At 58.9% G+C, this 26,968-nt stretch overlaps 4 protein-coding genes across 5 annotated transcripts in view; 3 read left to right on the top strand and 1 right to left on the bottom strand.

Moving 5' to 3' along the window:
* RNF126 (ring finger protein 126) overlaps window positions 1–26,968 on the bottom strand; it is a 245,801-nt gene that overhangs the window by 195,273 nt on the left and 23,560 nt on the right. The gene's annotated exons all lie outside the window — the stretch shown is intronic.
* Window positions 227–6,779, top strand: PRTN3 (proteinase 3). The gene is made up of 5 exons (XM_050771202.1): window positions 227–337; window positions 2,120–2,285; window positions 2,581–2,722; window positions 4,832–5,062; window positions 6,398–6,779. The coding sequence occupies exons 1-5, from the start codon at window positions 271–273 to the stop codon at window positions 6,566–6,568; spliced, it is 777 nt and encodes a 258-aa protein (XP_050627159.1). The 5' UTR covers window positions 227–270; the 3' UTR covers window positions 6,569–6,779.
* ELANE (elastase, neutrophil expressed) lies at window positions 10,578–14,525 on the top strand. 2 transcript variants are annotated; one of them, XM_050771197.1, is made up of 5 exons: window positions 10,578–11,023; window positions 11,514–11,670; window positions 11,837–11,981; window positions 13,857–14,087; window positions 14,251–14,525. In XM_050771197.1, exons 1-5 carry the CDS (start codon window positions 10,957–10,959, stop codon window positions 14,443–14,445), a joined length of 795 nt encoding a protein of 264 aa, XP_050627154.1. In that variant the 5' UTR covers window positions 10,578–10,956; the 3' UTR covers window positions 14,446–14,525. The 2 variants fall into 2 exon arrangements, with proteins under 2 accessions (XP_050627154.1, XP_050627155.1); XM_050771198.1 differs by having other exon boundaries at window positions 10,581–11,023; window positions 11,840–11,981.
* CFD (complement factor D) lies at window positions 18,151–21,663 on the top strand. Its single transcript, XM_050771205.1, has 5 exons — window positions 18,151–18,231; window positions 19,077–19,233; window positions 19,321–19,465; window positions 19,914–20,171; window positions 21,303–21,663. The coding sequence occupies exons 1-5, from the start codon at window positions 18,177–18,179 to the stop codon at window positions 21,447–21,449; spliced, it is 762 nt and encodes a 253-aa protein (XP_050627162.1). The 5' UTR covers window positions 18,151–18,176; the 3' UTR covers window positions 21,450–21,663.

Raw genomic sequence — 26,968 nt, 5'->3', positions numbered from 1 at the left:
TGGGTGTGTGTGGCGCTGAGGGCTGTGGCCATGTTGCCCACCTGGCCAGGGACCCCCGACTTGGGTGGGTGAGAGTCAGCCTCCCTGCCCCCACGAAGTTCAGGACCTTGAGTCCAAAGCCCCCGCGTCCTCCCTGGAGTCCGTTCTGACTCCCAGGCTCCCAAGGCAAAAGGAGGAAGTGGGGACCCAGCCTGGGCGTTGGGCAACCCAACGGCCTCTGCCATTGGGCTATAAGAGGAGCTTGACCGTGGGTGCACCCTGGACCCCACCATGGCTCCCAGCCACCAGCCCCCCAGCCCTGCCCTGGCGTCCGTGCTGCTGGCCTTGCTGCTGAGTGGTGAGTGAGCCACGTGCCCGCCCGTCCAGCCTCCGTGGCCCGGTGGATTCTGGGGAAATATCCACCACGAGGTCCATCCAAAGCCCTCCTGGCACAGCTGGGGAAACTGAGGCAGGGTCAGGGGAGACTCCACTCACTGCTCGGGACCACCGCTTGCAGGGGCGGGGAGGAAAAGGGCAAGGGGGACCCCCGGCCGTTTGACTCAGTTGCCCATCTGTACAATGGTCTAAAGCCAGTCCTTTCCTCCTGGGGAGCTGTTTTGAGAATTACCTATAACAAGCGAATTCCTGGACAGCACCCGGCCTTCAGCAAACGCTCAGTGAATATGCATGAATGAATGAATGAGTGAGTGAGTGAGTGAAAGGGTCAAGGAGTTAGTGATGCCGGAATCAGGGGAAAAAGAGAGCATGGGGCCCCTCAGGTCCCTATCCTGAGGGCAATTTTCCTTTTTTCTTTCTTTCTTTTTTTTTTTTTTGAGACAAGAGTCTCACTCTGTCGCCCGGGCTGGAGTGTAGTGGCGCCATCTCAGCTCACTGAACCCGGGAGGTTCACGCCATTCTCCCGGGTTCACACCATTCTCCTGCCTCAGCCTCCCGAGTAGCTGGGACTACAGGCGCCCGCCACTATGCCCAGCTAATTTTTGTATTTTTAGTAGAGAAGGGGTTTCACTATGTTGGCCAGAATGGTCTCGATCTCCTGACCTCATGATCCACCTGCCTTAGCCTCCCAAAGTGCTGGGATTACAGGCATGAGCCACCGCGCCCGGCCTTTTTTCTGTTTTTTTTTTTTTTTTTTTTTTTTTTTTTTTTTTTGAGACAGAGTCTCGCTCTCTCGCCCAGGCTGGAGTGCAGTGGCCGGATCTCAGCTCACTGCAAGCTCCGCCTCCTGGGTTCACGCCATTCTCCTGCCTCAGCCTCCCGAGTAGCTGAGACTACAGGCGCCCGCCACCTCGCCCGGCTAGTTTTTTGTATTTTTTTTAGTAGAGACGGGGTTTCACCGTGTTAGCCAGGATGGTCTCGATCTCCTGACCTTGTGATCCACCCGTCTCGGCCTCCCAAAGTGCTGGGATTACAGGCTTGAGCCACCGCGCCCGGCCCTTTTTTCTGTTTTTTGAGACGGAATCTCACTCTGTTGTCCAGGCTGGAGTGCGGTGGTGCGATCTCGGTTCACTGCAACCTCTGCCTCCTGGATTCAAGCGATTCTCCTGCCTCAGCCTCCCACGCAGCTGAGATTACAGGTGTGAACCACCACACCTAACTTTTTTTTTCCTTGAGACGGAGTCTCACTCTGTCGCCCAGGCTGGAGTGCAGTGGCGCCATCTCGGCTCACTGCAAGCTCCGCCTCCCGGGTTTACGCCATTCTCCTGCCTCAGCCTCCCGAGTAGCTGGGACCACAGGCGCCCGCCACCTCGCCCGGCTAATTTTTTTGTATTTTTAGTAGAGACAGGGTTTCACCGTGTTAGCCAGGCTGGTCTCGATCTCCTGACCTCGTGATCCACCCGCCTCGGCCTCCCAAAGTGCTGGGATGACAGGCGTGAGCCACCGGCCTGGTCTGCGTCTTGGAAGCTTTCCTGACCCTCAGGACTGAAAACAGCCGCCTGTTTTTTTTTTTTTTTTTTTTTTTTTTTGCGCCTTTGCAATAACCCCCGGCCCGGGCGCTGGGTCCTCCCCACCAGCCGGCAGGCGCTGAGAGGGTTGCAGACGGGGAGACCCCCGGGGCTGCTCTGCCATCCCCCCTTCCCCTGCAGCCTGGGGGCTCCCTGACGCCTGGACTCCCCCGCAGGTGCTGCCCGGGCTGCGGAGATCGTGGGCGGACGCGAGGCGCAGCCACACTCCAGGCCCTACATGGCCTCGCTGCAGATACAGAGGGTCCTGGGCAGCCACTTCTGCGGGGGCACCTTGATCCACCCCAGCTTCGTGCTGACGGCCGCGCACTGCCTGCAGGAAATGTGAGGGGTCCCTCCCCAGCGCCGTCCGTCCGCCCCGGCCTCTTCCTCCAGCCCCGGCCGGGCCGCTGTCCCTCTGCCCGGGGAGGACCCGGCTGAGTCCCGGCTGCTGACCCCAGGCCCCTCGCGCGTGGGCAGCTGTGGGAGCGGGGAGAGCCGGGGCAGCGCTCTGGGGGTCCCCGGGGACAGGGTCGCCGCGGGAGGGGGTCTGTGGCTGCTCCGCCGGCCTCGGGAAGGGCCCGGTGCGTGGCGCAGCGCGTGTCCAGGGCGCCGAGGAGTGACCGCGCCACCCCCGCAGCCCCCACCACCTGGTGAACGTGGTGCTCGGAGCCCACAACGTGCGCACGCAGGAGCCCGGCCAGCAGCACTTCTCGGTGGAGCAGGTGTTTCAGAACAACTACGACGCTGAGAACAAACTCAACGACGTTCTCCTCATCCAGGTGCGCGGGCAGGGCCGCCAGGGAGGGCTCCGGGGCCCCCATTCCTTCAGCAAGCATTCATTGAGCACCCACTGTATACTGGGCCACGACCGAGGCCGCTGCAGCCTGGGTCCGGTGGCACTGGGGGGAGAGACCGCTCTGTGGACACCAGGCCCCTCCTCCTCCCCGCCTCTCCCCTGGCTGTGCCTCTGCCCGGTGTGCTGTTCCCCCAGAAACCCAGGTACCCTTGCCTCCTCTGGCATCTCCCCTGACCCCACTTGAAGTGGCAAGGACAGCCACAGTCCTCCCCGATTCACTGTTCTCCACTGAACCGTGTGCTCCTCTCAGTCACCCGGCGCTCCTGGCCTCCTCTCACCCCGAAAGACCATCTCCCCAGGTCAGAGGATTTTTGTCTGTGTTGTTCACTATCAGACTCATATGGCTTAGAACAGGACCGGGCATACAGGTGGTGCTCAGTAAGTGCTTGGGGCTGGGCACTGTGGCTCATGCCTGTAATCCCAGTACTTTGGGAGGCCGGGATGGGAGGATCACTTGAAGCCAGGAGTTTGAGAGCAGCCTGACCAACCTAGTCAGACCCCATCTCTATAAAAGACTTTTTTTTATTTTTTTTAGTTTTTTGAGACAGAGTCTCACTCTGTCATCCAGGCTGGAGTGCAATGGCTCGGTGTCGGCTCACAGCAACCTCCGCCTTCCAGGTTCAAGCGATTCTCGTGCCTCAGTTTCCTGAGTAGCTGGGATTACAGGCACGCACCACCACGCTTGGCTAATTTTTGTACTTTTAGTGGAGACGGTGTTTTGCCATGTTGGCCAGGCTGGTCTTGAACTCCTGACCTCAAGTGATCTGCCCTCCTGAGCCTCCCAAAGTGCTGGGATTGTAGGCGGGAGCCACCACGCCCAGACTACAAAAGAAAAATTTAAAAATCAACTGGTCATGGTAGCATGCGCCCAGCTACTCATGAGCTGAGACGGGAAGATCACTTGAGCCCAGGAGGTTGAGGCTGCAGTGAGCTGTGATCGCGCCACTACACTCCAGCCTGGGCGACAGAGCAAGACCCCAACTCACCAAAAAAAAAGTGCTTTGAAGATGAATGAATGGGCTGGGTGTGGTGGCTCATGCCTGTAATTCCAGCACTTTGGGAGGCCAAGCCGGGCAGATCACCTGAGGTTGAGAGTTTGAGACCAGCCTGATCAACAAGGGAAACCCCATCTCTACTAAAAATACAAAAATTAGCCGGGCGTGGTGGCGCATGCCTGTAATCCCAGCTACTTGGGAGGCTGAGGCAGGAGAATTGCTTGAACCCAGGAGGCAGGGATTGCTGTGAGCTGAGATTGTGCCATTGCACTGTCGTCTGGGCAACAAGAGTGAAACTCTATCTCAAAAAAAAAAGAAAGAAAGAAAGAAAGAAAGTGAGTGAGTGAATGGCCGGGCACTATGGCTCACGTTTGTAATCCCAGCACTTTGGGAGGCTGAGGAGGGCAGATCACTTGAGGTTGGGAGTTTGAGACCAGGCTGGCCACCTCACCCAACGGGAGGGCTCCGGGAGGTTGCAGTGAGCCGAGATCGCGCCACTGCACTCCAGCCTGGGTGGCAGAGCAAGACTCCATCTCAAAAAAAAAAAAAAGAAAAGAAAAGAAAGAAAATGAATGAATACAAATCCCAGCACTTTGGGAGGCCGAGGCGGGCGGATCACGAGGTCAGGAGATCGAGACCATCCTGGCTAACACGGTGAAACCCTGTCTCTACTAAAAATACAAAAAGAAATTAGCCGGGCGTGGTGGCGGGCGCCTGTAGTCCCAGCTACTCCGGAGGCTGAGGCAGGAGAATGGCGTGAACCTGGGAGGCGGAGCTTGCAGTGAGTCGAGATCGCGCCACTGCACTCCAGTCTGGGCGACAGAGCTAGACTCCGTCTCAAAAAAAAAAAAAAAAAAAAAAAAAGAAAATGAATGAATACAACAGTGACAACTGGGACAAAGGGGGTCGTGGGGCCCAGGCGGAGGGAGCGGCGTGCCGTGCGTGGCATTTTGAGGCGGTGGGTGTGTGGGAGGGTGGCCTGGGCGGCCACCGTGGCGTGGGAGCAGCGTCTCACTGCCATCTGCCTTCTGCCCCAGCTGAACCGTCCGGCCAACCTCAGTGCCTCCGTGGCCACAGTCCAGCTGCCACGGCAGGACCAGCCAGTGCCCCACGGCACCCAGTGCCTGGCCATGGGCTGGGGCCGAGTGGGCACCCACGACCCCCCAGCCCAGGTCCTGCAGGAGCTCAATGTCACCGTGGTCACCTTACTGTGCCGGACACACAACGTGTGCACTTTCGTCCCTCGCCGTAGTGCTGGCATCTGCTTTGTAAGTAACATCGCTCCCCGTGGCGATCCGGGCTGCCCTGAGGGGAGGAGGGCGGCGGTCAGGATTCCACGCCACCTCCTAGCTGTGTGGCTTCATGCTGTGCCTGTCTCCGGACCTGGAAGGCAGGCACACCCAACACCCAACGGGCAGGCTCGGCGGGCTGGGGCACTCACATTGCACCTGGCTTCCTGGGTGGGTCTGGGGGTCCCTTGCCCCCCACTCCCCCCTAGGACCACAGGAAGGTGTGGGAGACCCATATGCCCTCACCTGGCGGCCCCTTCCAGAATCCAGGAGTCCAGGTATCCAGCGGGAGGCCCATAAATGCCCAGTTCCTACAAATGACCTCAGCCCCTCCCTGCTCACACTTTTTTTTTGTTTGTTTTTGAGAGTGTCGCTCTGTTGTCCAGGCTGGAGTGCAGTGATGAGATCTTGGTTCACTGCAACCTCCATCTCCCGGGTTCAAGGTATTCTCCTGCCTCAGCCTCCTGAGTAGCTGGGTGCATAGATGCCTGCCACTGTGCCTGGCTAATTTTTTGGTATTTTTTTTTTTTTTTTTTTTTTTTTTTTTTTTTGAGATGGAGTCTGTATTTTTCAGTACTGCAGACGCAGCCTCCCGAGTTTCTCCGTGTTGACCAGGCTGGTCTTGAACTCTAGGCCTCAAGTGATCCACCCATCTCGGCCTCCCAAAGTGCTGGGATTACAGGCGTGAGCCTCCGTGCCTGGCTGGTGCTCACACATGTTAAAGAAAATTCCAGAACAGCAGCGGCGGCTCACACCTGTAATCCCAGCACTTTGGGAGGCCGAAGTGGAAGGATCGCTTGAGTCCAGGAGTTTGAGACCAGCCTGGGGCAGGACGGCATCTCTACAGATAATTTAAATATTAGCCGGGTGTGGTGGTGTGAGCCTTTAGGCTCAGCTACTCAGGAGGCTAAGGCAGGAGGATTGCTTGAGCCAGGCAGTTAGAGGTTGAAGTGAGCTATGATTGTGCCACCGTGCTCCAGCCTGGGCGACAGAGTGAGACCCTGTCTTGAGGGACTCGGGGAGGCTGAGGCAGGAGAATCGCTTGAACCCGGGAGGCAGAGTTTGCAGTGAGCCAAGATCACGCCACTGCACTCCAGCCTGGATGACAGAGCTAGACTCTGTCTTAAACAAAACAGAACAAAACACAACAAAACAGGAGAAAGGAAGGAAGGAAGGGAGGGAGGGAGGGAGGGAGGGAGGGAGGGAAAGTTCCAGATTGGAAGCATTTGATTCTGAAACAGCTTGTGGTCACCCCAGCACCCGTCCTGGCTGCCTGGGGCCAGCCTGGGTGACTGACCATCCCCCATCCTCCAGGGAGACTCAGGTGGGCCCCTGATCTGTGATGGTGTCATCCAGGGAGTAGACTCCTTTGTGATCCGGGAATGTGCCACCGGCCAGTTCCCCGACTTCTTCGCGCGGGTAGCCCTCTACGTGGACTGGATCCGTTCCATACTGCGCCGCGTGGGGGCTGAGGGCCGCCCCTGAGCCGCCCCCACAGCGCTGGCCGGGACCGAGCCCGGCTGCAAACCCTGGAGGGGGATCTTTGGACAGAAGCAGCTCTTCTCCGAACACTGCCTCCTCCACCCGGGTCCGGGACGGCCTCACCCGTCCCACCACACTGCCTCCCTCGGGGCTCCGGGAGACAGGCCGGCCCTGCACCTCTCCCCACCGTGACCTCAATAAACGTTGAAACTCCCCCGGCTCCTGTCTGTCCTTCCCACATAGGGAGGGGAGGGGAACTGCCCAGAGGTCCCCAGGGTTCAAGTCCCTGAGTCCCAAACTCAGGATGGGGGGAGTCGGAGGGGGGATGGGGGCCCAGCTTGCAGGGGGTCTCTCTCCTGGATGCTCGTGGCTGTGGGTTCTAACCCGGCCCCATCAGAGTGGCCCTGGCAGGTTGTTATTCATCTCCGTGCCTCGGTTTCCTCATCTGGAAAATGGAGTCACCCGGCTGTGGGTTCTAACCCGGCCCCATCAGAGTGGCTCTGGCAGGTTGTTATTCATCTCCGTGCCTCGGTTTCCTCATCTGGAAAATGGAGTCACCCCAGACGTTTTCTAGAACTGGCGAGAAGCCCATGTGGGCCCTCAGGGCTTCCACTGTGTCCCTGCCAGCTCAGGGGCTCCTTGAGGAGGCGGATGGGGATGGGGGAGCACCCTGGAGGGCTTCCTGGAGGAGGCGGCAGTGCCAGAGCTGCAGATCAAGGTGTGAACAGAAACATCCTAAGGGCCACCAGGCAGGGGGCACGGTCTGGGCAGAGGCCTGAGGGCGAGAGGCCAGGGAATGGGGAGGAGGGCAGGCAGGGGAGGGGTGTGGGTGCAGGGGAGGGGTGATGGGGTTGGAGCGCTATTTCTCCTAGGATGGGTAGGCAGGGGAGGAGTCCCCTGGTGGAAGCATGAGGAATAAACTGGGGGGTGGCCAGAGGGGCGGTCCGAGGCAGGGAAGAGGTGGGACTCACAGTCCAGCTCAGACGGACAAGTGGCCACGAGAAGGAGGCATTAACCACGGAGAGGGGACGACCTGCTTCAGGACACACATAGCTCCTTGCTGTCCTTTGTCTTTTTTTTCCTTTTTTTTTTTTGAGACAGTCTTGCTCTGTCGTGCAGGCTGGAGTGCAGTGGCCTGATCTCGGCTCATTGCAACCTCCACCTCCCGGGTTCAAGCGATTCTCCTGCCTCAGCCTCCTGAGTAGCTGGGATTACAGGCATGCGCCACCAGACCTGGCTTATTTTTATATTTTTAGTAGAGACGGGGTTTCACCATGTTGGCCAGGCTGGTCTCGAACTCCCGACCTCAGGTGATCCACCCGCCTCGGCCTCCCAAACTGCTGGGATTACAGGCGTGAGACACTGCAGCCGGCCTACTTAATTATTTTTGAGACAGGGTCTCACTCTGTCACCTAGGCTGGAGTGCAGTGGTGCAGTCTTGGCTCACTGCAGCCTCAACCACCTGGGCTCGAGTGATCCTCCCACCTTAGCCTCCCAAGTAGCTGGGACCACAGGTGCCACCACACCCAGCTATTTTCTTATTTTTTTGTAGAGATGGAGTCTGGCTGTGTTGCCCAAGTGGGTCCTCAGTGACTCTTTACATATGAACACCTCCAGGTTGCTGTAATCTTAGCACGCTCCTGGCCTCCCGGAAGACCCCACGTCCCCCTTGGAGTCTATACCCGCTGTGACCATAACAACCCTACCTTCCCTGCCACAGTTAATGGTTAACAAGCTCTCAAAGGCAACATTTTCTTTTTTCTTTTTTCTTTTTTTGAGACGGAGTTTCGCTCTTGTCGCCCAGGTTGGAGTGCAGTGGTGCGATCTCGGCTCACTGCAACCTCCGACTCCCGGGTTCAAGTGATTCTCCTGCCTCAGTCTCCCGAGTCGCTGGGATTACAGGCATGCGCCATCAGGCCTGGCTAATTTTGTATTTTCAGTAGAGACGGGGTTTCTCCATGTTGGTCAGGCTGGTCTCGAACTCCCGACCTCAGGTGATCCACCCGCCTCAGCCTCCCAAACTGCTGGGATTACAGGCGTGAGCCACCACGCCCGGCCAGACAACACTTTCTTAGCTAAGAACTTTACGAACGTTAATTTATTTCACCCTCGTGATAGGTTTATGTGATGGATCCTATGATTATAATTTTACAGAGGAGGAAACTGAGTCGTGGAGTTTATTTCAGGGGCCTGAAGCTACACAGTGGCCAAAAGGCCACACCAGAACCAGGATATGAACCCAGCGTCGGCACACTTAACAATAACTGCACATGCGAATGTGGTATACAGCTGGTGCTCAATAAATGCAGCTGACGCCAAGTCTGATCTCCCTGCTGGAGGCCAAGCCCCCCCCCCCAAGATATGGCCGCCCCCATCCCCGACTTGAAACAGGGCTGTGTATACAGCAGGTGCTTACTAAGTGCACCACGGTGATGTTAAGGCAGCAAGGTGGGAATCCTGCCAAAAGGGGAGGGGAGGAGGCAGGGTAGTGTGTGTCTGATTACGCTGAGGACAGGACAGACGTGGATGGAGTGCCTGCTGTGTGCCAGGCTCTGGGAGGGCAGGGCCATTGTCCCTCTAACCTGAGAGCTATGGGAGTCCACTTGTCCTTGGTCACGTCAGGACTCCAGCCCGGCCCAGGCTCTGTGTGTCCCCGGGTGCCCTCGCCCCGCCTGTTCCTGGAGTCAGGCCCGTTGGTTCCCTTCCCCTCCCCTTGTCCCGGAGCCAGGAGGACGTTGGTTCTTGCAACAGCCTTGGCCCGGCCGTTGCAGCTGGAACATCGTGGGGGAGATGGGAAGAGGAACGGGGCCCGGAGCCTGGGGCTGGGTCCTGGGAATCCCATCCCCGTGGCTGGGGCTCCAGCTCCCCTGCCAGTTCCTCCAGGCAGAAGCTCTCAGGCTTGGGTGGACATCCTCATTCCAGCCTCCCGGCCTGGGCAGGAATTCTCTCTCCAGCACCCCTGCCTGCCGGTCCCCTGCCTCAGGCGGGGAGGGCTTCGGGGAAGCTCACCAAGGCAGAAGGGCGGGAGAGACCGTCAGAGCCTCAGCTGCTGTCCAGGGACTGACCGTGAGCCTGGGTGAGAGTGAGTTCCCCGTTGTGGGTGACTGCCAAGGACAGGATGGAAGGCCCGGCCCTGAGAGTGAGCCCTGAGGTTCAGGGAGCAAGGCTGGAGTGAGCCAGCTCCAGATCTCCGTCCAGCTGTGGGTCCCAGAGACCTGGGTTAAACTTGCAGCTCCTGGGGAGGCCCTTGACATGCCTCAGTTTCCTCATCCCAAACAGGAACCCTGAGAAGGATCAGGGAAGTGCCTGTTACACCGTGAGTGCCCGACACAGCTGCATGTGGCTGGTATCACAGGGCCCTGGGTAAACTGAGGCAGGTGACACAGCTGCATGTGGCTGGTATCACAGGGCCCTGGGTAAACTGAGGCAGGCGACACAGCTGCATGTGGCCGGTATCACAGGGCCCTGGGTAAACCGAGGCAGGCGACACAGCTGCATGTGGCCGGTATCACAGGGCCCTGGGTAAACTGAGGCAGGCGACACAGCTGCATGTGGCCGGTATCACAGGGCCCTGGGTAAACTGAGGCAGGCGACACAGCTGCATGTGGCCGGTATCACAGGGCCCTGGGTAAACCGAGGCAGGCGACACAGCTGCATGTGGCCGGTATCACAGGGCCCTGGGTAAACTGAGGCAGGCGACACAGCTGCATGTGGCCGGTATCACAGGGCCCTAGGTAAACTGAGCCAGGTGAGGCCACCCGCATTAAGCCCCACAGGTCTAGGTTTGGCAGGTTTGGCAAAAACACAGCAATGCTCAGTAAAACCTGGGCATTTCGGGTAAGTATATCCTTATACTTAAATTAAGACTTAAGTATTTAAGTCTTAATTTATTAAAGACTTACCGGGACAGACTTAAATTAAAAAAAAAAAACCTCTGAGACCAGCCAGGCCAACACAGAGAAACCCGGTCTGTACTAAAAACACAAAAATCAGCCGCGTGTGGTGATTTCACCTGTAATCTCAGGTGGCTGAGGCAGGAGAATCACTTGAACCTGGGAGGCAGAGGTTGCAGTGAGCCAAGATTGTGCCACCGTACTCCAGCCTGGGCGACAAATCAAGACTCTGTCTCCAAAAAACTAAATAAAAGACCCACGTCGATTATTTGACATTCAAACGCGATTGTGCATCCTGAATTTTGTCTGGCGGCCCCACCGGAGCCAACCCCAGCCTCTTGCCCCCTTTCTCCCCCTTTTCATCAACGCCCTGTGCCAGGAGAGAGGAAGTGGGGGGCGCCGGCCAGCTGTGGGGCAATGTAACGGCCTCCTGGCACAGGGCTATAAGAGAAGCCGGGTGGGCACGGAGGGGCAGAGACCCCAGAGACCAGCCTCACCATGACCCTTGGCTGCCGGCTCTCCTGCTTTTTCCTCGCCGGTGTCCTGCCGGCCTTGCTGCTGGAGGGTGAGTCCTTGTGTCCATCCTTCCGCTGCTCCCTCTGTCCCTGGGGTTCTGTTCCCACTTCTTCATGGTGGGCCCCACCAGTGTGGGTCCCTCATCCTCACTGGGGAGGTGCCATCTGGGACAAGGGGACCAGGAGAAGAGACTGAGGTTCTGAGTGGTGAAGCCACCACCAGGAGCCCAGAGTTGGGGTTTGCAAACCGAGGCAGGGTGGGGGGGCTCGCAAGGCGCCCTCTGGGTTCAAGTCCAGGTCTGGCTGTGCCTTGGACTTGGGCACCGTGGGGAGGTCCCTTTGCCTCTCCGTGCCTCAGTTTCCCTCATCTGAACAACAGGGGTGTGAATGGTCCTGATCCCGTGGGCTCCTGGTGGGGGATCCCGTGGGTTCCTGGCGGTGGGTCCCGCGGGTTCCTGGTGGGGTATCCAGGGGCCCCGTGGCCGGGAAGGCACGGGCTCCTTGTCAGGCACTCAGCACCCACACCTGGTGTGTCCCCAGGCCCCGCGCTGGCCTCGGAGATTGTGGGCGGTCGGCAAGCGCAGCCCCACGCGTGGCCCTTCATGGCGTCCCTGCAGCGGCGTGGAGGGCACTTCTGCGGCGCCACCCTGATTGCGCCCAACTTCGTCATGTCGGCCGCGCACTGCGTGGCGAACGTGTGAGTAGCCATGAGGGTGTGCGCCCGGCTCGGACCCGCGTCCCGGTCTGAGAACGGTCGGGGGAAGCCAGGGCCCCGGGGCGGCTCCGGCACCTTCCCCCGCAGGCCTCTCGGGTGGGGACCCCCTGACCCCCAGGGCGCCCCTCGCCACCGCCTCTCCTCCCAGCAGAAACTTCCGCTCCGTGCGCGTGGTCCTGGGAGCCCATAACCTGCAGCGGCGGGAGCGCACCCGGCAGGTGTTCGCCGTGCAGCGCGTCTTCGAAAACGGCTACGACCCCATCAACTTCCTCAACGACATCGTGGTTCTCCAGGTGCCGCGGGGCGCGGGGGGAAGGGACACCCGGGGCGGGGGGCGCAGGGGCAGAGGCCAGAGGCCTGGGGAGGGTGGAGGTGGCGACGCAGGGGCGCGTCGGGGCCGCTTGTGGGGACCTGGGGTGGAACCGTGGGCTGGGCGAGCCCCTCTCTGTGCTTCAGTCTTCACCTCTGGGAAACGGGAAAATACCCGCTATGGGCTGTTGAGGGATGAAATGAGATTGTGCAGGCAAGCCCGGATTTGCTGTCAATCAACAAACTTCCGGTGATTCTTTGCGTCTCTCCCTTCACCAGCCCTGTGGCGGAGGGCAGGGGCCGCCTCTGTCTTTGGGAAATGGGGCCCGTGTATCCGGCTTACAGTTTTGATTCAATCCCTGGGGACCCGGCGCGGTGGCTCACGCCTGTCATCCCAGCACTTTGGGAGGCCGAGGCGGGTGGATCACAAGGTCAGGTGTTCAAGACCAGCCTGACCAACATGGTGAAACCCTGTCTCTACCAAAATACAAAAAAATGTAGCTGGGCATGGTGGCAGGCGCCTGTAATCCCAGCTGCTCGGGAGGCTGAGGCAGGAGAATGGCTTGAACTCGGAAGGCGGAGGTTGCAGTGAGCTGAGATCGTGCCATTGCACTCCAGGCTGGGTCTCAGGAAAAAAAAAAAAAAGTTACTCCCTGGGAAGGGTGAGGAGAGTTTCATGACATGTCACTCAATTTTCTCATAATTGTCACCCAGTTCAGTGACATGATCGAGACTCACTACAGCCTCCACCTCCTGGGCTCAAGCCATCCTCTCACCTTGGCCTTGGGGGTAGCTGGAACCACAGGTGCCACCAGCATGTCCACCACGTCCACCACGGCTGGCTGATACACATATATATATATACACACATTTTTTTGGGGGGGGGGGATGGAGTCTCACTCTGTTGCCCAGGCTGGAGTGCAGCAGTACAATCTTAGCTCACTGCAGCTTCCACCTCCTGGGTTCAAGCGATTCTCCTGCCTCAGCCTCCCAGGTAGCTGAGATTACAGGCGTGCACCACCACGCCGGGCTAATTTTTGGTATTTTTAGTAGAGACAGGGTTTCACCATGTTGGCCAGTCTGGTCTTGATCTCCTGACCTCGGCCTCCCAATGTGCTGGGACTACCGGTGTGAGCAACCACGCCTGGCAACATCTGGTTAATTTTTTATTTTAATTTTTTGAGACACAGTCTTGCTCTGTCGCCCAGGCTGGAGTGCAGTGGCTCAATCTGGGTCACTGCAATCTCCGCCTCCCAGGTTCAAGCAATTATCCTGCCTCAGCCTCCGGAGTAGCTGGGATTACAGGTGCCTGCCATCAAGCCTGGCTAATTGTTGGTATTTTTAGTAGAGACGGGGTTTCACCGTGTTAGCCAGGATGGTCTCGATCTCTGACCTTGTGATCCACCCGCCTTGGCCTCCCAAAGTGCTGGGATGACAGGCGTGAGCCACCGCACCTGGCATTTTTTTTTTATTGTTGTAGACATGGGGCTTTGCCAGCTTGCCCAGGCTGGTCTTGAACTACTGGCCTCAACTGATCCTCCTGCCTCGCCCTCTCAAAGTGCTGGGCTTACAGGCGTGAGCCACCGCGCCCGGCTGTAGTTTTTCTGTTAATTGAGCACCTACTGCTTCCTGCCACATCCAGGGACAACCTCCAACGCCCTGAGCCTTGGTGATGGCTCCCCTGCACAGATGGGGAAACTGAGGCTCGCCTTGGGGAGCAGATTGCAGGGTGGGTGTCCTGCTCTGCAGGATCCCAGAACCACAGTGGAACCTGAGATGGGGAAACTGAGGCCCGCAGACGGGAGGGTCATCACCACTGCCCCGCGTGACGCACTGACGATCTGTCACCCCCACCACAGCTCAATGGGTCGGCCACCATCAACAACAATGTGCGGGTGGCCCAGCTGCCGGCCCAGGGCCGCCGCGTGGGTAGCGGGGTGCAGTGCCTGGCCATGGGCTGGGGCCATCTGGGCGGGAACCGTGGGATCGCCAGTGTCCTGCAGGAGCTCAACGTGACGGTGGTGACGTCCCTCTGCAGCCGTGGCAACGTCTGCACTCTCGTGAGGCATCGGCGGGCCGGCGTCTGCTTTGTACGTGCCCCGGGGGTCCCTCTGCTCCCCACCTGCTCCCAGCCCGGATTGCAGCAACAGGCACTGTGGCTAGACCCTAGGAGGGACTTCCCAACCCTGACAGGTGGCGGGCAGGTGGGCGGGGCCTCCCAGTCCAGCTTCCCCACCTTGTCTGCCTCCACAGGGGGACTCTGGCAGCCCCTTGGTCTGCAACGGGCTAATCCACGGAATTGCCTCGTTCGTCCGGGGAGGCTGCGCCTCGGGGCTCTACCCCGATGCCTTTGCCCCGGTGGCACTGTTTGTAAACTGGATCAACTCCATCATCCAACACTCCGAGGACCACCCGTGTTCCCTGGACCCGGCCAGCAGGACCCACTGAGAAGGACCCCCTGGGTCACCTCAGCTGCCCACAGCTGCGTTCTCCAGCATCTGGTACAATAAACATCCCTCCGTTTTGTAGAATGTGTTTGATATTCATTGGCTGTGTGACTGGGTGTTGAAAATGGTCAGTAGGTCGGGCGTGGTGGCTCACACCTGTAATCCCAGCACTTTGAGAGGTTGAGGCCGGTGGATCCCTTGAGCTCAGGAGTTCAAGATCAGCCTGGGCAACATAGCAAGACCCCCTCTTTATTAATAAAATAAAATAGAATGGCCCAAGCCTGGCACAGTGGCTCACACCGGTAATCCCAGCACTTTGGGAGGCCGAGACGGGCAAATCATCTGAGGTCTAAAGTTCGTGACCGGCCTGACCAACATGGAGAAACCCCGTTTCTACTAAAAATACAAAATGAGCTGGGCGTGGCAGCGCATGCCTGTAATCCCAGCTACTCGGGAGGCTGAGGCAGGAGAATCGCCTGAATTCCGGGAGGCGGAGGTTGCAGTGAGCCGAGATCGCTCCATTGCACTCCAGCCTGGGCAACAAGAGCGAAACTCCGTCTCAAAAATAAATAAATAACATAACATAATAATAGTAATAATAATAGTAATAATAATAATAATAATAGGCCGGGCGCGGTGGCTCAAGCCTGTAATCCCAGCACTTTGGGAGGCCGAGATGGGTGGATCACGAGGTCAGGAGATCGAGACCATCCTGGCTAACATGGTGAAACCTCGTCTCTACTTAAAAAAAATACAAAAAACTAGCCGGGCGAGGTGGCGGGCGCCTGTAGTCCCAGCTACTCAGGAGGCTGAGGCAGGAGAATGGCGTGAACCCGGAAGGCGGAGCTTGCAGTGAGCCGAGATCTGGCCACTGCACTCCAGCCTGGGTGACAGAGCGAGACTCCATCTCAAAAAAAAAAAATAAATAAATAAATAAAATAATAATAATAATAATCATCATCATCATCCAACTGAAATGTTCCAGAGCGTCTTGGGCATCGCTGGAGTAAGCCACCACCAGGGGGCAGCAGAGCCAGGGCAATGGAGCAAGAAGTGACTTCCCCACGTTCTATTTTTTTTTTCTTTCTTTCTTTTTTTTTTAGATAGAGTCTCACTCTGTTGCCAGGCTGGAGTGCAGTGGGGCAATCTCGGCTCACTGCAACCTCCACCTCCCAGGTTCAAGCGATTCTCCTGCCTCAGCCTCCCGAATAGCTGGGATGACAGGTGCCCGCCACCACGCCCGGCTAATTTTTGCATTTTTAGTAGAGACCGTGTTTTACCATATTGGTCAGGCTGGTCTCGAACTCCTGACCTCAGGCGATCCACCCACCTCGGCCTCCCAAAGTGCTGGGATTACAGGCATGAGCCACCACGCATGGCCCATTCTATTTTTTTCTGTTTTATTTTTGAGACAGGGTCTTGCTATGTTGCCCAGGCTGGTCTTGAACTCCTGGGCCCAAGCCATCTTCCCACCTCGGCCTCCCAAAGTGCTGGGATCACAGGCGTGAGCCACTGCGCCTGGCCTTGTTACATTATTTTCTATTCTCTGTGCATATGAAATAATCCACAGGGGGCCAGGCACAGTGGCTCATACCTGTAGTCCCAGCACATTGGAAGGCTGAGGCAGGTGGATCACTGGAGGTCAGAAGTTCGAAACCAGCCTGGCCAACATGGCGAAACCCCATCTCTACTAAAAACACAAAATCTAGCCGAGTGTGGTTGCACATGCCTGTAATCCCAGCTACTCAGGAGACTGAGGCAGGAGAAGGGCGTGAACCCGGGAGATGGAGGTTGCAGTGAGCTGAGATCGCGCTCCTGCACTCCAGCCTGGGTGACAGAGCAAGACCCTGTCTCAGAAAAAAAAGAAGAAGAAGAAAGAAAGAGAAAGAAAGAAAAGAAGGAAGGAAGGAAGAAAGAAGGGAAAGGAAAGGAAAGGAAGAAAGGAAAAAAAGAAAAGAAAGAAAGGGAAAAGAAAGAAGTGAGGCCGGGCGCAGTGGCCTGTAATCCCAGCAATTTGGGAGGCCGAGGCGGACGGATCATGAGGTCAGGAGATCGAGACCATCCTGGCCAACATGATGAAACCCCGTCTCTACTAAAAATACACAAAATTAGCTGGGCGTGGTGGCGGATGCCTGTAGTCCCAGCTACTTGGGAGGCTGAGATAGGAGAATGGTGTGAACCTGGGAGGTGGACGTTACAGTGAGCAGACATCACGCCACTGCACTCCATCTTGGGTGACAGAGCAAGACTCCTTTAAAAAAAAAAAAAAAAAAGAAAGAAAAGAAACAAATGATCCACGGTGAAGAGAAAAGCTGGGTGAATCCCGTGTGCTGCTCCCCCTGGAGACGATGTCCGAGGTCCTCCCCACAAGGTACCCCCATCCTTCGGTCCCCGTACCATGGATTCACGCAACGTGAATCCCACTGGCCCCTGGGGGTAGATGTGAAAAATGGAGCTACACCATGAGCAGGCCTGCAGTCCCAGCCCTTCCGGAGGCTGAGGTAGGAGGATCAGTTGAGCCCGGGAGGTCGAGGAGGCTGCAGGGAGCTATGATCGCACCACTGCACTCGAGCCTGGACAAAGAGCAGGACCCTGTCTGTAATAAAACAAAAACAACACACACAAATCCCCACCTCACAGAAGGCCCCATGGCCCAGATTCTGAAAAGTATTTTATTTTAATTTTTTTTGTAGAGAGGGGGTCTCACCATGTTCCCCAAGCTGGCATCGAATTCCTGGGCTCAAGAGATCCTCCTATCTTGTTTCCCAACGTGCTAGGATGGTAGGTGGGAGCCACTGTGCCCGGCCAGCCCTGACTGTGTTCATCAGAACCTGCCCTCAGTGAGCAGTTTGGGAGGGGGCGTGTGATCCAGGCTCCGCCAACCCAAGGCAACCTTGAGACTTGGCTAGAGTGATGAAGAATTTTAGGAGGGGCCCATTGAGCCACTGGGTTGAGTATGGGGTCCCTGGAAGCACACCAGGGGAGCCTGGTTAGGAGAGACGCCATCAGAGAAGAAAGGAGAAGCCAGAGGCAGACACTGGATATTCTTCAGGCACCTGGATCAAGCCACACCTGAAGGTGGCCTCCCTGAACTTTCCATATAACTTTCATGATTCAGGCTCCACCCAGTTTGTTTTGGTTTTCCTGTCCTTTGTAGCCAGTCTTCCCAGCTGCCTCTGCCTTGGCCTTTCCAACATTCTATTTGTCAGGACGTCAAGCCCCAGAGGTCACAGAGACAGAAACAAGGGTGTCAAGTGACCTTTCTATCCCCATCAGACCTTCTCTCTAATTTGGAGGAGGAAGAGAAGAAGCGGGGGGTAGCAGGACAAGGAAGTGGGTTGTTTACATGCTGAGGCCTCCAACTAGGATTGTGAAACAAGGCTCGGAGACTCTGTGTCTGGTGAAGTTGGGGCCAGGGGGCTGGGGTGGGTGCAGTCCCCCTCTCTGCCTCCCACCCATCTGAGGGACTGCCCTCCACCCAGGGCCAGCAGGCCGTCAGGCTTACAGAGGCCGGAGGGTCTCCCAGCGACTTGTGGACTCCGGTGTGAGTCTGGCAGGAGGTAACCCAGTCCCCGGGAGGGCGGAGGCTGGGCGGGCGGGTTCCCCTTTCCCCAGCTGGGCCGCTGCCCACCCCGTGGACAGGGCCCCTGGGAGCCTCCCGCCCCCTCCACCCTTATAAAAGCAGCCCCAGGGTCCCGCCTGGGTCAGTGTCTCAGCCACAGCGGCTTCACCATGCACAGCTGGGAGCACCTGGCAGTTCTGGTCCTCCTGGGAGTGGCCGCCTGCGGTGAGGGGGCCTGGGCCTGGGGTGAGGGGCGGGGTGTGTAGGGGCGTGGGCCAGGTGCTCCCCTTGGTCACACAGACGATCCTCCAGCCCCTCCAGGTGGGCAGGAAGGGGGTGTCTCTCCTCACCAATGGAAGGCTCTGAACGCTGAGAAATTCTAGAAGATTCTTTTGGAAATTGGCACTTTCTGGAATCAGCTTTTCTTGCAGACAGAGTCTGATGTCTGTGTGGAAAATGGTTCTGCCTAGGCACTGGTTAGCTCAGCCCTATTTCTCTTATGTCCAACTGGAAGGCATTGTGCCCAGGGTGGGGAGCTGGGATCTGCCCCCCATCCCCGGCCCACTGTGGGTTCCGCACTCTGGGGCATTCTGGCCCACGCATATCTGAGTTTGCAATGCCAAGGGGCCCCAAGACGGAGATGGAATTCTTTCTTTTCTTTCTTTTTTTTTTTTTTGAGAGGGAGTCTGGCTCCGTCGCCCGGGCTGGAGTGCAGTGGTGTGATCTCGGCTCACTGCAACCTCCGACTCCCGGGTTCAAGCGATTCTCCTGCCTCAGTTTCCCGAGTAACTGGGATTATAGGCCACACCGGCTAATTTTTTGTATTTCTTTTTATAGTAGTGACGGGCGTTTCACCGTATTGGCCAGGCTGGTCTCGAACTCCTGACCTCGTGATCTGCCCGCCCCCCGCCCCCACTGCCCCTTCGGCTTCCCAAAGTGCTGGAAACAGCGACCTGAGATGGGATTCTTCGGGGGAGCGGCCTGCGGGGGTGAAAGCTGGGATCCCGCCAGGCGGCCTCGCCCGGGGGTGGAGTCCACCCCGCGGCCCTCACATGCCCGCCCACCCACAGCGGCGCAGCCCCGCGGTCGGATCCTGGGCGGCAGAGAGGCCGAGGCCCACGCGCGGCCCTACATGGCGTCGGTGCAGGTGAACGGCGAGCACCTGTGCGGCGGCGTCCTGGTGGCCGAGCAGTGGGTGCTGAGCGCGGCGCACTGCCTGGAGGACGCGTGAGTGCCCGCGCCGCGCGGGGGAAGAGCCCGGGTGGGGTGGGGGGACTCGGCTGGCACCGACCGCGGACTCCGCCCGGTCCCCAGGGCCGACGGGAAGGTGCAGGTTCTCCTGGGCGCGCACTCCCTGTCGCAGCCGGAGCCCTCCAAGCGCCTGTACGACGTGCTCCGCGCAGTGCCGCACCCGGACAGCCGGCCCGACACCATCGACCACGACCTCCTCCTGCTGCAGGTCGGCCCAGTGTAGCGCAGTCCCTGCTGAGGCGCTGGGACCCCCGGCCCACCCTCACTCCACCCCGCCCCGGGTCCAGGGTCCAGCCTCGACCTCTCCTGCTGCATGCGGACCCCGCCCCACAACCCCCGCACCCTCACCCCGGGTCCAGCCTCGACCTCTGCGGCTGCACTGGGAGCCCCCCCATCCCCTGCATCCCCACCCCAGGTCCAGCCTCGACCTCTGCGGCTGCACTGGGGACGCTTGCACCCACCCCACCCCCACCTGCACCCCACCCAGGGTCTAGCCTAGATCTCTCCTGCTGCAGAGACCCCCGTCCCTGCCCTGATGCCCACCTCTCCCCCTGCCCTGATGCCCACCTCCCCCTTCCCGTCTCCCCGAGCCTCGCGGCATCCTCCCCGGCCTCGCACCCCCGCACCCCAACCTTGACGTCCGCCTCCATCCCTAGCTGTCCGAGAAGGCCACGCTGGGCCCTGCTGTGCGCCCCCTGCCCTGGCAGCGCGTGGACCGCGACGTGGAGCCGGGCACTCTCTGCGACGTGGCCGGCTGGGGCATAGTCAGCCACGCGGGCCGCCGCCCGGACCGCCTGCAGCACGTGCTCTTGCCAGTGCTGGACCGCGCCACCTGCAACCGGCGCACGCACCACGACGGCGCCATCACCCAGCGTATGATGTGCGCGGAGAGCAACCGCCGGGACAGCTGCAAAGTGAGCCTTCAGGAGGAACGGGCGGGCCTGGGAGGAAACGCGGGGCCCGCAGGACGGGGGCAGGTCCCGAAGAGGGGAAGGGAAGCGGGGGGGCAAGTAGGAACGGGGCCCAGGCAAGGGGCGGGGCGCGTGGAGGGGCGGGACCCGAAGTGGCGGGGCATGAGGGCGGTATATGGGCGGGGCCTGGATGGGGGCGGGGCCTGTGGGATGAGGTGGGGTCATGGCGGCGGGGCATGAGGGCGGCCTGTGGGCGGGGCCTGGACGAGGGGCGGGGCCTGTGGGATGAGGCGGGGCTGTGGGGGCGGGGCCTGGAGAAGGTGCAGGGCCTGTGGAGAGGGTGGGGCTGAAGAAAGGTCAGGGCGGGCAAAATGGGCAGGAACGGGTGGGATGTGGAAGGACTTGTGGGTTAGGGTTGGGATAGGGGGCGGGCCTCGAGGAGGGGGCGGAGTCCAGTAACAGAGGGACTACAAGGGGGCGAGGCCAGGAAGCGGGGTGGGGCATGAGGGGCGGGGCCTGGAGGAAGGGGCGGGGCAGGTGGACGGGGCGGGGCAGGTGGACGGGGCGGGGCAGGTGGACGGGGTGGGAACCTCTGAAGGGGCTGGGCTGGTGCAGAGTGGAATCCCTGCTGCGGCGGGGAAGAGAAGGGGTCCTGAGCAGGGCCGAGGCCTAGGACAAGTCGAGGGTTGCGTGGTAGCCAGGGCCAAGATTGGGTGGGGCTCTAAGGAAGGGGCGTGCCTGAGGTGAGTGGGGATTGAGCAGAGCAGGTGGCCACTGAGACGGGTTAGGGCAGAAGTGGGATCTGCGGTAAGTCGAAGCCTGGAAGAGCAGGGATGAGGTGTGGGACCCCATCCTGGAAAGGGCCTGGAGTGGGGTGGGGTAGGGGGAACACGTGGTGAGATTGAGGCCAGAGGGGGTGTGGCCAGGAGCTGGGGGCGGGCATAGAGGGGCGTGGCTTGTAGGTGCGGCCTATGCGATGGGCGTGGCAGGGGATATTGACCAGTGAAGACCAAATTAAGGCGGGAGGGAGGAGCGAGAATTGTGGGGCGGGAACTGCAGCCAGGTGAGGGGGTCGGGCGTGTGGGGCCGGGGTGGACGCGGGCCGTCCCTCACGGCCCCGTCCTGTCCCCACAGGGCGACTCCGGCGGCCCGCTGGTGTGCGGGGGCGTGCTCGAGGGCGTGGTCACCTCGGGCTCGCGAGTTTGCGGCAACCGCAAGAAGCCCGGGATCTACACGCGCGTGGCGAGCTATGCGGCCTGGATCGACAGCGTCCTGGCCTAGGACGCTGGGGCCTGAAGATCGGGGTCACCGGAGCAATAAAGTCGTGAGCAATAAAGTCATCCACTCCTGCATCTGGTTGGTCTTTATTGAGCACCTACTATATGCAGAGGGGTAGACCGAGGTGGGAGGATCACTGGATCTCAGGAGTTCGAGATAAGCCTGGGCCACATAGCGCGACTCCATCTCTACAAAAAAATAAAAAATTAGCTGGGCAGTTGGGGGGCATGGAGGTGGGCACTTGTGGTTGCAGCTACTCAGGAGGCTGAGGATGACTTGAGCCCGGGAAGTCGAGGCTGCAGTGAGCTGTGACCTGGGAAACAGTGAAATCTTGTCTCTCTCTCTCTAAAAAAAAAAAAAAAAAAAAAAAGACGTGGTGGCTCATGCCTGTAATCCTAGCACTTTGGGAGGCTGAGGCAGGTGGATCATTTGAGGTCAGGAGTTTGAGACCAGCCTGGCCAACATGGTGAAACCCCGTCTCTACTAAAAAAAAAAAAAAAAAAAAAAAAAAAAAAAAAAAAAAAAAAGCCAGGCTGGCGGTGGGCACCTGTAATCCCAGCTACTCAGGAGGCTGAGGCAGGAGAATCACTTGAACCCGGGAGGCGGAGGTTGCAGTGAGCTGAGATCACGCCATTGCACTACAACCTGGGTGACGGCGCGAGACTCTGTCTCAAAACAAAAACAAAAACAGAAACATTAAAAAGAGAGGAAGGCAGGAAGCTGCAGATAAAAAGCCCAAGAACTGAAAATACAGCGCAGAAGTTTGGAGTTCCAGCACCTCCGCGGGGCTGCCGCGGCCACACGGCGGCGCCCTTGCTCCCCCCTGCAAGTCGGAGAAGGGTCACCCCCACCCTCAAACACACACACACACAGAGGGGAAGGCCCGCCAGGCAGGGGTGTCCCCTCCTCGTCTGGCTCGTGTCGCTTCCCTTTGCTTACTAAGGGGAACGTGAGCGTCCACTGCGCGCAAGGCTGAGACTCAGGTGCACAGAAACGCTGCGAGGCCGTGTTCCTTTGACCCATGTCCCAGAAGGGAAAACGGAGGCTCACAGAGGCTATGAGACTCTCCTGACGTCATACAGAAGCTCCAGGACACAGCCTGGACTTGAACCCAGAGCCGTGGGGCCTGCCTTCACAAACCACCCTGGGTGCGGCCAGACCCACAGCAGGAAGACGCGCAGCGGCGCTTGCTGGGGGCCCCGGACCTCAGGTTACCCTTCTCGGCAAGGCCAGGGAGGACACCTGAGGCCCTGAGCCCTTTCTCCCCCCTGGAGGAGGGGCCAGCCAGGTGCTATCGTAGAAAAAGAGACTGATGGGCTGGACGGGGTGGCTCACGCCTGTAATCCCAGCACTTTGGGAGGCTGAGGTGGGTGGATCACGAGGTCAGGAGATCGAGACCATCCTGGCTAACATGATGAAACCCGGTCTCTACTAAAAATACAAAAAATTAGCCGGGTGCGGTGGCGGCGCCTGTAGTCCCAGCTACTCGGGAGGCTGAGGCAGGAGAATCGCTTGAACCAGCAGGTGGAGCTTGCAGTGAGCAAAGATTGCGCCACCTCACTCCAGCCTGGGCGACAGAGATTCTGTCTCAAAAAAAAAAAAAAAAAAAAAAAAGAAAGAGAAACTGATGGTCTGAGAGGTGGGGGCCACTGGGAAGAGGAGGAGGGATGGAATTGAAAATCGTGCTTGGGTGTTTTTCGGGGCTATGGAGCACTCACCTAGGAATCACGCTGACATGCAAGCATGTATTGAGCACTTACTGTGTGCACAGCCCTGGGCCAGGCACGGTTAGACACGTCGAAGCCCCAGCTCTGCTCTTAGGAATTTGGTAAATACTGCACTGCATGGAATGGGGTCCATTCAGCCATCTGGTGACCACCACGAAGTTGTAGCTCACTGTGTGAATTTCACGGGTTTTTGTTTTTTGAGATGGAGTCTCGCTGTGTCCACCAGGCTGGAGGGCAATGGCACGATCTCAGCTCACTGCAACCTCTGCCTGCTGGTTCAAGCAATTTTCCTGCCTCAGCCTTCCGAGAAGCTGGGATTACAAGGCCCACCACCATGCCTGGGTAATTTTTCTATTTGTAGTAGAGACAGGGTTTCACCACGCTGACCACACTGGTCTCGAATGCCTGACTTCAGGTTATCCGCCCGCCTTGGCCTCCCAAAGTGCTGGGATGACAGGCATGAGCCACTGTACCCGGCCTCATGTGTATTTAAAAATTTTTTTTTTTTGTAGACACAAGGACCTCACTGTTGTCCAGGTTGGTCTGGAACCCCTGGGCTCAAGTAATCTTCCCACCTCAGCCTCCTGAGTAGCTGGGACTGCAGGTGAAAGCCACTGTGCCGAGTTAATTTTTGTATTTAACGTAGAGACGAGGTCTTGTTATGTTGCCCAGGCTGGTCTAAAACTGAGCTCAAGCCATTCTCCTGCCTTGGCCTCCCAAAGTGCTGGGATCACAGGTGGGAGCCAGGGCCCAGCCTTCACGTGGAACTTTTGACTGTTGCCCAGGCTGGAGTGCAGTGACGGGACCTTGGCTCACTGCAACCTCCGCTTCTCGGGTTCAAATATTCTCCCTCAACCTCTTGAGTGGCTGGGATTACAGGTGCCCACCACCACTCATGGCTAATTTTTATAGTTTTGTGGAGATAGGGTTTCACCATATTGGCCAGGATGGTCTCGATCTCCTGACCTCAGGTGATCCACCCGCCTCGGCCTCCCAAAGTTCTGGGACTGTAGGCGTGAGGCACCTTGCCTGGCCCACACATAATTTTTAAAGCCCTACAACATTTAAATGGGGCGTGGGGGGGCCTGGAAACATAACTGTTGGTAACTCAGTCAGATTCATTCAGTAGCTATTTCCTGAGTGAAATGACGCCAGGGAACCAGTTCATGGTGATTCACTTTGGGGCAGGGCAGTAGAGGTGAGCACACTTGGCAAACACTAACGCCCAGTTAAACAGGAATTTCAAATAAACAACGAATGCTTTTTTTTTTTTTTTTTTTTTTTTTGAGACACGATTTCACTCTGTCGCCCCAGGCTTGGGTGCAGTAATGCCATCACAGCTCACTGAAGCTTCAACCTTCTGGGCTCAAGTGATCCTCCTGCCTCAGCCTCCCGAGTAGCTGGAACCACAGGCATGTGCCACCACGCCCAGCTAATTTTTTTTTTTTTTTTTTTTTTGAGATGTAGTTTCGCTCTTGTTGCCCAGGCTGGAGTGCAATGGTGCAATCTCGGCTCACCGCACCCTCTGCCTCCCAGGTTCAAGTGATTCTCGTGCCTCAGCCTCCCGAATAGCTGGGATTACAGGTGCCCGCCACCACGCCTGGCTAATTTTATATTTTTAGTAGAGACAGGGTTTCTCCATGTTGTTGAGGCTGGTCTCGAACTCCCGACCCCAGGTGATCTGCCCGCCTCGACCTCCCAAAATGCTGGGATTACAGGCATGAGCCACCGCACCCAGCCACCCGGCTAATTTTTAAGACTTTTGTAGAGATGAGGTCTCGCCATGTTGCCCAGGCTGGTCTTGAACTCCTGGGCTCAAGTGATCCTCCCGCCTGGGTCTCCCACGATGCTGCGACGTGAGCTGCCGCGTCCGGCCTGTCTAGGCATCTTTGCATCTTTTGGTCAGCAGGAGCTACAGAGGGTTCCGGAGGAGGAGACGGTTTAGAGGCAGTGGAGCAGGAGTGGTAGGGAGGACGCAGGCTGGGAATATCTGGGCACCACACAGTCCTGAGCTGAGACGCGGTCCAGTTTCCGTGCTGCCGTATGGCCTCCGTTTCCTCATCTGTAACTCGGGTCCCCAAGGTCCCTGGCTCTTAGGGAGATTCTGAGGACCCCTGGGGGAACCGTGTGGCGATGAGGACCTCGGGAAGCTGGGGGCAGGGACAGCAGAGCTTCGGGGCCACAGGTCTCCTCTTGGCACCCCCATGCCCTGCCCACCTCACTATACTTGCGTGAGGCAGGAGCTCATGACAGCCAGCTTGTGACAGCAGTCTGAGGGACAGACCCCCCCAAACCTACTGACGCAAAGCCCACCCCGCTCACGTGGTCAGGAACTGACAGGACCAGCGGGCGGCCTGTCCCCACTCCACGCGTCCAGGCTTCAACCAGGTCACCTAGAGGCGTCATCACTCACGAGTCAGGCGCTGGGCGACTCTGATCTGCCGGCTCCTGAAGCTGCCCGCGAGCCTGCGCCCCAAAATCCGTGGGCACCCCTCGCCAGCGCTCCCGTCTCCTCTCCAGCCACCCACCACGGGCCCGCACCCCTCGCCAGCGCTCCCGTCTCCTCTCCAGCCACCCGCCACGGGCCCGCACCCCTCGGCAGCGCTCCCGTCTCCTCTCCAGCCACCCGCCGCGAGCCTGCGCCCCAAAATGCGTGGGCACCCCTCGCCAGTGCTCCCGTCTCCTCTCCAGCCACCCGCCGCGAGCCTGCGCCCCAAAATGCGTGGGCACCCCTCGCCAGTGCTCCCGTCTCCTCTCCAGCCACCCGCCGCGAGCCTGCACCCCTCGCCAGCGCTCCCGTCTCCTCTCCACCCACCCGCCACGGGCCCGCACCCCTCGCCAGCGCTCCCGTCTCCTCTCCACCCACCCGCCACGGGCCCGCACCCCTCGCCAGTGCTCCTGCACTCTGGTCTCTGCAGAGCCACATGGAAACACCGCAGAGGCACCCAGACAAAAGCCGCCCTGTAGCAGCTGGGCCCCCAACCACCCGCCAGGGCCCACTGTGCTCTGTCCGTCACTCACTTTGGACACCCCTGGCATCTACCAGGTGCCCCGCACATGCTGAGTGACTCGAGGAGATGGAGACCCACACACGCCCCAGCACAAGAGGAGGTCGCAGGAGTGGGGCCGGGGGCTGCCCTCGGGTCTGCCATTTCCCTCAGAGGGTGGCCAGGTGGGCGGTGAGACGGGGCCGCGTGTCCAGCAGAGCTTGGAGTCTGCAGCGGTGGGCAGGCGGGCTTTAAAGTGGGGGTGCCTCGGCCAGGTGATGGGGCGCGCGAGCTCCCGCTTCGCAAGCCAGCACTGGGCACTCACCCCACCCTCGCTGCCCGCCCCGGAGCCGGAGCCGCAGAAAGGAGTCCATCGGCACACAGCAGGGCGCCTCTGTGCCGGGAAGGCCTCTCGCCGCGGGAACGCAGCCTAAATGGAAGAAGTGCTTGCCGGAGGCGGAAGGCAGGACCCCTGGGGACAGTGGCAGAAATGGCAGAAACTTTGGCCCAGGGACTAAGCAGCCTCCAGCAGAGCGCAGCCGGAGAAACACGACAGGGACAGAGCCAGGCAGAGCCAGAGAAACAGCACGCAGACACACACAGACAGTTCACAGAGAAGTGCAGAGATCCCAGAGACATGCAGAGACAGTGGAGATGCGCAGACACACCACACGGAGCCAGGCAGATGCCAGAGACACGCAGACATACGGAGACGGTAGACAGACAGGCAGAAACACCACACGGACAGGCAGAGATGCCAGAGACATGTAGAGACAGTATATAGACAGGCAAAGACACCGCACTGACA

The sequence above is a fragment of the Macaca thibetana genome, chromosome 19 (genome assembly GCF_024542745.1).
Source record: "Macaca thibetana thibetana isolate TM-01 chromosome 19, ASM2454274v1, whole genome shotgun sequence".
In the NCBI taxonomy this organism is placed as follows: domain Eukaryota; kingdom Metazoa; phylum Chordata; class Mammalia; order Primates; family Cercopithecidae; genus Macaca; species Macaca thibetana.
This window is presented reverse-complemented; position numbering and strand designations above follow the sequence as displayed.

Coding starts and splice junctions, on each gene's coding strand:
- CFD (XM_050771205.1), top strand. CDS start 18,177: ATGCACAGCTGGGAGCACCTGGCAGTTCTGGTCCTCCTGGGAGTGGCC. Junction 19,234..19,320: donor GCGCACTGCCTGGAGGACGC/GTGAGTGCCCGC, acceptor CCCGGTCCCCAG/GGCCGACGGGAAGGTGCAGG. Junction 20,172..21,302: donor ACCGCCGGGACAGCTGCAAA/GTGAGCCTTCAG, acceptor CTGTCCCCACAG/GGCGACTCCGGCGGCCCGCT.
- PRTN3 (XM_050771202.1), top strand. CDS start 271: ATGGCTCCCAGCCACCAGCCCCCCAGCCCTGCCCTGGCGTCCGTGCTG. Junction 2,286..2,580: donor GCGCACTGCCTGCAGGAAAT/GTGAGGGGTCCC, acceptor CCACCCCCGCAG/CCCCCACCACCTGGTGAACG. Junction 2,723..4,831: donor ACGACGTTCTCCTCATCCAG/GTGCGCGGGCAG, acceptor CTTCTGCCCCAG/CTGAACCGTCCGGCCAACCT.
- ELANE (XM_050771197.1), top strand. CDS start 10,957: ATGACCCTTGGCTGCCGGCTCTCCTGCTTTTTCCTCGCCGGTGTCCTG. Junction 11,671..11,836: donor GCGCACTGCGTGGCGAACGT/GTGAGTAGCCAT, acceptor CTCTCCTCCCAG/CAGAAACTTCCGCTCCGTGC. Junction 14,088..14,250: donor GGCGGGCCGGCGTCTGCTTT/GTACGTGCCCCG, acceptor CTGCCTCCACAG/GGGGACTCTGGCAGCCCCTT.